The sequence below is a fragment of the Euphorbia lathyris genome, chromosome 9, assembly GCF_963576675.1.
Source record: "Euphorbia lathyris chromosome 9, ddEupLath1.1, whole genome shotgun sequence".
Classification (NCBI taxonomy): Eukaryota; Viridiplantae; Streptophyta; class Magnoliopsida; order Malpighiales; family Euphorbiaceae; genus Euphorbia; species Euphorbia lathyris.
The window spans coordinates 67,803,783-67,813,383 of record NC_088918.1 but is presented as its reverse complement, the minus strand read 5'-3'; the positions used below and the strand labels follow the sequence as shown (position 1 = coordinate 67,813,383).

The following is a 9,601-nucleotide window of genomic DNA, read 5'->3' as shown; positions in this document are numbered from 1 at the left end:
GAAATCCTTGTGGTTGCTCCATGTAGATCGTTTCAGACAGGTTTTCATGAAGAAATGCGTTGAAAACATCTAATTGGTTGATGAACCATCTATTAGCAGCAGCAATTGCCATGACAATTCGAATCGTTGTTGCTTTCACAACCGGACTGAACGTCTCTTTGTAATCAATTCCAGATTTTTGCGTGAATCCTCGTGCCACAAGATGGGCTTTGTGTCTATCTATTGATCCATCCGACTTTCGTTTGGTGCAAAAGAGCCAACGCGATGTTATGACATGTCTCCCTGTAGGGCGTGGAACCAGTGTCCAAGTTCCATTGTCAATTAGTGCTTTGATTTCATCAAACATGGCCTGCCGCCATTCCGATAATTTGTGCGCCTTACTAAAGCACGTTGGATCAATTACCCCATTATCATGAGATACCAGCAGGGCTTCAAATTTTCTGCGAGAGTGCAATATGGAATGACGCACTTGCATTGTGTGACAGCGAGATGCCTCATGCGCATATGACGAATCGTTGCCGACACCGAAGTTCATAGTTCCAGGATCAGGCACCACCGCAGCCGAGAGAGGGAACTCATGAATCGGAGTCGAGGCGGGCACATTTGCCATTGGCGTGGTACTTACGCGTGCCATTGGAATATTTGCGTGCATAGGAGAGCACGGTGCGGAGCTAAACACACCGCAAGCAGAAACGCTCGGAGCGCTGGTGCGTGGAAGCGCCCGCGAGCTTGATTCTTATTCTGCCAGTTCTACCGCAGCTTCAGCAGCAGTGCGAGGCGTCTGATATTCATTCGACGCAGATGCATGCTGCCCGCCGTCCAACGACGGTAATGGAGGTGCTTACAGAGAGGCCGAAGTTGCAATTTTATCAAACGCTGGAGCAGGATATGGACCCGTGCAATTTCCGATATTTGCGGATTCATTGTTTATCGTGGTAGATACCACGGGTCGTGCACAAGGCGGGGATGAAGATGAACGAAAATAAGAAATTGAGGGATGAGGATTACCTGGATACGGTCCAAGTAGAGATGGTAGTTCATGCGTCGTTGTGTTCCACCCTATGCTAGAGGAGAGAGGGTCGTCTACATTGCCGGAAAGATTCCTTCATCATGTTTCACAAATTTGCAAATGTATATCCTACTTGTTGGAAGATCTAGACATACATCCCTCGAATGATTCGTAGAGGGTCCCAAATAGATGCATAATTTGGAATGAAAATCAAACTTGTTTTTGTTGTATGGACGAAGTAAAGGATAAATGCCACTACCGAAGATACGAAGTGATGAATAATTAGGACGTTCTTTATGAAACAAAAAATACGGAGATCGATTTCGAAGTGTTTTAGTGGGAAGAATATTAATCATGCGCACACTGTGAATCATGGCATAATTCCAGAATTGCAAAGGTAGAGATGCATTGGCAAGTATTGTTAAGCACGTATCAACAACATGTCTAATTTTTCTTTCGGCTATTCCATTTTGAGCATGAGTGTGAGGACACGCAATTTTGTGCACAATTCCATTTGCTTGAAGAAAAGGTTGCAATTTTTGAAATTCACCCCCAAGATCAGAGTAAAATTTTTTAACTTTAGCATCAAATTGATTTCTAATCATGGCAAGAAAATTTTGAAAAGTTAAAGCAACCTCACTCTTATTTTTCAAGCAGAATACCAAACCAAAACGAGTAAATTCATCAATAATAATCAGAAAATAACGATGTCCATTAAAAGAAAGAATAGGAGCAGGGCCCCAAACATCCAAATGTAAACTTTCAAACCTAGCAGTGCTAGAACGAATAATTGAAGGTAAAGAAGATTGAGCTAATTTCCCTAAAGGACAAAATGAGCACCCACTAACAGGTGCTGTTGATGATAGATTGTTATCTTTCAAGATTCTGTAGACTATCTGATTCTGACAGTGACCTAAGCGTGCATGCCACCGTTCAAAGGACACCTTCTCTCCTACTAGCGCCTCTTTCAAGTTGGGTGGAAGCACATAGAGCCCATCCTTACTCGGTCCGTGTAATAGGATTTCCCCAGAGATTTGATCCTTCACAAGAAAATGATTAGGCCAAAATTCAAAGAAACAGTCATTATCACGAGTAAATTTCTGAACAGACAATAGAGATTTGGTAAGTTTAGGTACCAATAAAACATCAGACAGTTTAAGTTATTGACATTAGAATGTCCAAGATGAGAGATTTGCAAACCTTGCCCATTGCCAAAATGTGTTGTATCGTTTCCAGGGTAGGGGTGCATGTGCTGAAGCTGATTGGGATGAGCTGTCATATGATTAGTGGCTCTCGTATCAGGATACCATGGCTGTGGCGGACCACTGAACGGGTTCGAAGGGTTGTTCCATGCGACATGTGCTTGGGCACCAGGTCGTGAATTCGATGTTGCAAATCCCTTAGGCCGTTTGCATTTATCTGCCCAATGATCAAGATCACCACAATTAAAGCACTTCCCACCTCTCCGCTTCTTTGTTTTTGTTCGTGAGGCTGACGAGGGAGAAACGGTAGACACATTTGCTTCATGCGCACCGGGGTGATGCGACGGAAGCAAGAAACTGGATTTCTTGGTGGACTGAATCATTCCTTCATCATTCTTTAAAGTTCTCAACAGTTCATAATAATCAATGCGAATGCCTTTTTGAGTTATGAGGTTCTGGATGCTGGATTTGAATGCTTCATTCACATTCTTGTAAAGTAGGGCAGGCACCAGATGCATGGGATATGGATTACCAGAAGCAGCCAAGTCATCCAGAATAGTTTTGAGTTTTTGCATATATTCACATTCTGTTCAAACTCATATAACTCAATGCCTAATTGAAACTGTTTGCTATCAGTGATTATACCATATGCTTTTTCTAGGGTAATCAAGATATCATGAGAATAATGAAAGCAGGTAAAAATAGAGTATACCTCTTCAGTGATAGAATGTAACAGTAATTTCATAACAACATTTTCTAGGTCATCCCAAACAGTATATGCCGGATTAAGGAAAACATTATCATTGTCAGTGAGAAACCCTCCCCATGATAAAATTTTTGGTGGTGGTGGTGTATTGCTTGTGATGTGATCAAAGTAGTGATGATGTTTTAGTGTGGACACTATGGCCATCCTCCACGCTTTGTAGTTATGCGGAGTTAACCTAATGTGAGTTTGCGTATGACTAGGGGGAGGACGGGATTGTGAGCTATTATTGGTGTTAGGGCTTGAAAAACCCGTAAAGGTGGACGGAGCAACATGCTCACGATATTGATTAAAAGTATGAATTTGGGGTGGATTGGATAAAAAGGAATCGGTTGAATGAGGATAAAAGGCTGAGGGCAATTGAGAGCTATGATAAGATGGGAGAGGTCCAAAACCGGGTCGAATAAGAGGTTGAGAAAAATTACCTGGAGGCGGAAACATCGGGGGATGCTGCGGCTGCTCGATTGAACGAGGAGGATTTTATTGACGAGCCCGCGAAAACATCCCACCATCATGTTTGTCGAACAGGTAAGTGGCTGTTACGGATGATGGTTCAGGAGCTGTGAACGGAGAGTCAAACCGCCATCCCGACGACGGCTGAAGGGAAGAAGCCGACGTGGTATTAACAATATATTCAGTGTTGATACTGGCCGAGAGACCCGCTGATCGCGCAGCAGGGAGAGGTTGCGGCGTGACAAAGTTGTCGCTCTCCTCGGTTATATTTAGGAATGACAAAATCGAGCCAGCCAGCGTCGACACGCCAAGAACCGCCGTAGGTGATGAATTTCCGACGGCAAAAACGGACTGCGGCTGCTGTTCAGATGAAACAGACGCCACTTGAGGAATAGAATTACTCGGTATAGATGCGGAAGCGGAGCCAGACATGTTCGGACCTTGTCCTGCTCTGATACCATGTTGGAATAAGTCTAGTTTATGAAGAACGAGATAAGTAGAGAGAGAGAGTCGACGGTGAGAGAGAGAGAGAGAGTGATCGAAAAGTATTTTTCCTTAATTAGGGTTTGCATTGATCAACCGTATATATATGACAAGTATAGTTGTTGTAGTCTAACTAGGATTCAGTGTCCTAATTAGACGTATAATGTAAATACAACTCTATTTGTGTATAACTAATTATTTAAGAGATAATAAGAATATTATCTCTGATCCTAATTAGACTTATAGAATAAGTGAGACTCTAATTAGTATACAGATAATTAATGAAGAGATAATAATAATAATAATACTATTATCTCTAACAATGTTAGGGCGTGTGAGAGAAGAACTTGTTGGAGTGGCACATTACGTATATAACACTGCCACTTGTCTATAACTAAAAATGAAATATGCTTTGAGGTGATGTGTCATTAAATAGGTTAGAAGAGATCGTAGTTTATTTATCCTTTTACATACACATTTTAAACAAATACGGTGAAATAATTCAAATGACTAATCATATAATCAAGAGTAGTACAAAAGCTCTTAATGTATTAAACATTTTTCTTTTTACTTTCTCACTATTTGTATTACACATGAAATATTATTATATATTATGATATAGATAATGTTGCAAGAAAAAACAAAGAAAGAAAAAGTAGAAAAATCGAAATTAAAAAAAAAAAATTGCCGCCAAAAGTGTGCACGTCAGAAAAAATGTTTGTGTCGACCAAAATCTATTTGGCGTGGGGACACATTTCATTTCAATGTTGCTTTTCCCTATTTAAACTAACATTTTCTTTCTCTTCCTTCCATTGCTCCTAACTAACTAAATAACACTTCTTCATTTCTCCTCCTCTTGCATTTGGTTTTCTCAAAATGATCTGTAATGTCTCGTGACATTCGTATCTTTTTATTAGACGATCAAGGAATCGTGTAACTCCAGCAACTCATTTTGGTTGGCGTATCGGTAGAGGGTGAGAATATTAGAAATGAAAGAGAGCGGGAAAAAAGGAGGAGGAGGAGGAGGATCATCACCGTGTGCAGCTTGCAAGTTATTAAGGAGAAGGTGCGCACAAGAATGTGTTTTTGCTCCTTATTTCCCAGCAGATCAACCCCACAAATTTGCTAATGTTCATAAGGTTTTCGGAGCCAGCAATGTCAACAAAATGTTGCAGGTTTTCTTTCTTTTCTTTTTCCATACAATTTGTTCCGAAAATATCGATTTTACTATTTTCGTACAAATCGGTCTAATGTTACTCCCACGGTAGAAACATTAGGGATTTTGTCACTAATTATCTTCTAAGATGATATTTTGGATACATTTACACGAAGTATATTATTATACATATGATGACCTGTAGAAACACATCCTGAAATTTACAATCTAAATTGATAACTTAAAATGCATATTTGAGTCGCGGTTAAAAAACTAATAATTATATAATAAGTTCTTACTTATTTGATAACACCGTTTAAAATTTTCAATTAAATCAAATACATATTAAAATATTTAACTTAAAATTTAAAGTTAAACTCTAATAATAATAATATATATAGCATTTATTTTTAATATTTATTATATTATTTAATACTTTTAATGTTTAATACTTAAATTTTAATATTTATTTATTTTATATAAATTGAGGCAGTCAAGAGTTAATTTAATCTGAAATCTCAAACCACTACTTTGACAAATAGTAATATAGTATTTATTTACATAATAATGAGAAATTATTGCGAGTATAATAATTTATGTTGGGTGACTCATGATTACTTTATTTTTTTTATCTTTAATTTGTTTTCTTTTCTTTTTACTTAGAAAAAAAATTTGATAGTGACGTTGTCATTATAGTATTCGGTGCAAAAGAAAAGAAAAGAAGCAGCAGCAAAACCGAAAAAGACAGCCACCTTACCCTTATTTTTCTAATTTCTTTCAAATTATGAAAACATCAAACTATTTTCAAGTTCTATTTATCGGCATTAACCCATTTAATTATGTTTTTTTTTGATAGAAAAGGAAAGGAAAGCAAAACAAAATAAGCAACTACACCGGGATTAGTCTAGGAAAGCTAACCCCAATCCTATCCTCTAAAAAAACCCATTTAATTATGTCTAATCATCGCTTTTCGGTACTTTTTTATTTTCGTAATAAAATGTTTTAACACTCAATAGCAATTTTATTTTTAATAACTAAAATTATGCATGTTAAGAGAAAATAATAAATTTACCTCTAACATTGACATTTTGGGTCAATTTGAGAAATAATTCATAAATCTGATTTCTTAGTCATGCATAGTGGTGCAAACGAGCTTTAGTAGTTCGCAAACTATTCGAGCTCGGTTCGGTGAAAGCTCGATCAAAGCTCGGCTCGATAGGGCTCGACTTGAGTTCGGGATCGGCTCGAGCACTAACGAGGTGAGTCCGAGCTTCATCAGGTTCGACTCGAAAGCTAACGAGCAGGCTCGATTATTTTTAATTACTATATATATTTCATTATATATATATATATATAAATATTTAATATATATTTCATTGGTTATCATTAGTTTTCATCACAATTCACAACTCAAATAAGATTTAACCCATAGAAAAATGACACAAAAAAAAGTTTAGACATTTGAGTCTTTAACTAGACAATTAGGTTTTGATAAGGAATAAAATACATTACAAACTTTAATATATATGACATTCTTTGAAATTTTTCTCTGAGCTTATGTTTTCCGATCACAAGTACCATATACTGTTATGGAATCTCGACAATAACATAATTGTTTTTCTTTATAAATATTTTAAACTCATATGTAGTATGTTATAAGACTTTTCTATTTTTTATGCTACTTATTCTATGCATGTATGATGAATTTGGTTAAAGCTCGTTAGAAACTCGATAAAAGCTCGGCTCGGTCAAAGCTCGATTTGAGAGTGCTTGAGATATTTACGAGCCAATACCGAGCCTACCTAGGGTTCGGCTCGGTTGCACCCCTACATGCATTGTGTTATGTATACTTCATATATACGTCATTTTATAACTAATTACTAACAGATCACAACCACATGAGTAGATATGAGTTTTTTTTTAAATGATACTGTATTTTTTACAAGTTGGACAAAACAAATCCGTATATTTCGTCGAATTTGAAAATGTTAATTTCAATTCTATTATTAAATCATAAAAAAAAATGTGAAATCTTTTTTTTTTATCAGAAATATGACCTAATCACGATTATTCTGAACAGGAACTACCGGTACACCATCGCGGGGATGCAGTGAGCAGCATGGTGTACGAGGCGAATGCAAGAGTTCGAGACCCAGTGTACGGATGTGTAGGAGCCATATCTAGTTTACAACAACAAATAGATGTACTTCAGACTCAATTAGCTTTAGCCCAAGCTGAAGTGGTGCACCTAAGGGTTCGCCAGACTGCAATTTCAAACAACTATGGGCTCAGCCCAACTAGCCCAAGTAGCAGTGGGTCTCCTTCATCTAGAGCCTTTGGGTCTCATATTAAGCCCATTTTTGACATGGATTTAATGGACCATGCCAATTTTGGAGAGTCTATGTGGTCATGTTGATCACAAATTTTGATTTTCCTCATTATTATTATTATTCCTCAGCCTAGTATATGTAATTTTGATGACGGTGAAGCCCGGCCGGCCACCGGTGGTGGTGGCCGTGTTAGTGGTGGTTGTAGTAAGTAGCTTCTCTTTTCTGCTTTTGGGATTAACTATGTTATGTTGTATATACTTTTAACATTATATAAGATGAGTAGTTTTTATATCATTAACCATGGCAGAACTAAATTCGATTTTTTTTTGATATTTCGGTTCGGTTTTAATTTTAATTGTGTTTTGGTATTCGGTTCAGTTTCATAAGAAAAATGAAAAAAAAAATTGAACCGCACCGAATTACACATATTTTACATTCTTATATGTATATATATATATATTTGATTTTACAAGTTTGATTTTTTTTTATTACTGTTGAGATAATAACTCAATATAGATATATTTTGAAAGTATTTTATTTATTTTTTTGTTGAGGTAAATTTAATGAGAAAATATAGTGGAATTTATTTGTTATTTTTATTTTTTTAACTTAATTCGGTTTAAAATATTAGGGAAGTGCAGGAGTGATGAGAACTACGAAAAGTACAAACAGGCTAAAAGGGAAGTAAAGAAGGTCATACGAGATGCTAGAGCAAAGGTGAATCGGGATCTGTACACAAGATTGGACACGAAGGAAGGGGAAAGAGACATATATAGAATTGCTCGGATGAGAGATAGGAAGACGCGAGATCTCGAAAAAGTTAAATGTGCGAAGGATGTGGACCAAAAAGTCCTAGTCGGAGATAAGGATATCAAGAAACGATGGAGGTCCTATTTTGATAACTTATTTAATGGAGATCGCGGACAAGAGGTTGGAGATATAAGTATCCCTCACGATATGATAAATCGTGAATGCATACGGAGAATTCAAAAGGGTGAAGTCAAAATGGCATTAAATAAGATGAGATTGAAGAAAGCAGTAGGACCTGATGGCATCCCTATTGAGATTTGGAGATGTTTGGGAGAGAGAGGAATCGAATGGTTGACGACGTTCTTCAACAAAATTTGGAGAAACAATAAGATGCCATCCGAATGGAGGAGAAGTATTCTAATCCCGTTGTATAAGAACAAAGGCGATGTCCAAGATTGTGCCAACTATCGAGGAATCAAATTAATGAGTCACACTATGAAACTGTGGGAGCGAGTGATCGAACAAAGGCTAAGGAGGACGGTGAAGATCTCGGAAAACCAGTTTGGCTTTATGCCGGGAAGATCAACTATGGAAGCCATCCACCTAATGAGACAATTAATGGAGCACTATCGAAATAAGAAGAAAGACTTGCATATGGTTTTCATTGACTTGGAGAAGGCATATGATAAGGTACCAAGGGAAGTACTTTGGTGGGCCCTAATAAGGAAAGGCATTTCGCGGAAATATGTTGACATCATAAAGGACATGTATGAGGGAGCATGCACGAGTGTACGCACCAACGTTGGGAAGACTGAAGAGTTCCCTATTACGATTGGAGTGCATCAAGGTTCTGCACTAAGCCCTTTTCTTTTTGCCATCGTTATGGATGAACTAACGAGTTCACTTCAAGATGGTATACCATGGTGCATGTTGTTTGCAGATGATATTGTGTTGGTCGATGAGACGAAAGAAGGCGTGTAGAGGAAGTTGGAATTATGGAGACAAGCTTTAGAATCTAGAGGCTTTAAGCTGAGCCGAAGTAAGACAGAATATTTGGAGTGTAAGTTTAGCGGCGATAGGAGTAGGGAGGCAGGGACAATCACACTAGATGGGAGAGTTGTTCAAGCATTGGATTGCTTTCGGTATTTAGGATCTATTATCCAAACGAATGGAGAAGTAGATGGAGATGTTGCTCATAGGATTAAATCTGGTTGGGCGAAGTGGAAGAGTGCTATGGGTTTCCTTTGTGACCCTAGCATGCCAAATAGATTGAAGGGAAAATTCTACCCCACGGCAATCAGACCAGCACTATTATATGGTACGGAGTGTTGGGCAGTGAAACACTGTCACACTCATAAGATGTCGGTGGTGGAGATGCGTATGTTGAGATGGATGTGTAGTCATACGAGAAAGGATCGAGTGAGTAAAATAATTAGGACAAAAGTAGGGGTTACA

At 37.8% G+C, this 9,601-nt stretch overlaps 1 protein-coding gene across 1 annotated transcript; it reads left to right on the top strand.

Annotated features, from left to right (window-relative positions):
* The first annotated feature begins 4,740 nt into the window (after positions 1 to 4,740).
* LOC136206311 (LOB domain-containing protein 4) lies at positions 4,741 to 7,690 on the top strand. Its single transcript, XM_065997316.1, has 2 exons — positions 4,741 to 5,085; positions 7,147 to 7,690. The coding sequence occupies exons 1-2, from the start codon at positions 4,900 to 4,902 to the stop codon at positions 7,480 to 7,482; spliced, it is 522 nt and encodes a 173-aa protein (XP_065853388.1). The 5' UTR covers positions 4,741 to 4,899; the 3' UTR covers positions 7,483 to 7,690.
* Positions 7,691 to 9,601: the final 1,911 nt, after the last annotated feature.

What these genes read in the sequence shown, in the direction of transcription:
- LOC136206311 (XM_065997316.1), top strand. Translation starts at nt 4,900, where the DNA reads ATGAAAGAGAGCGGGAAAAAAGGAGGAGGAGGAGGAGGATCATCACCG. An exon ending in ATGTCAACAAAATGTTGCAG is followed by an intron (nt 5,086 to 7,146) that starts GTTTTCTTTCTT and finishes TATTCTGAACAG; the next exon opens with GAACTACCGGTACACCATCG.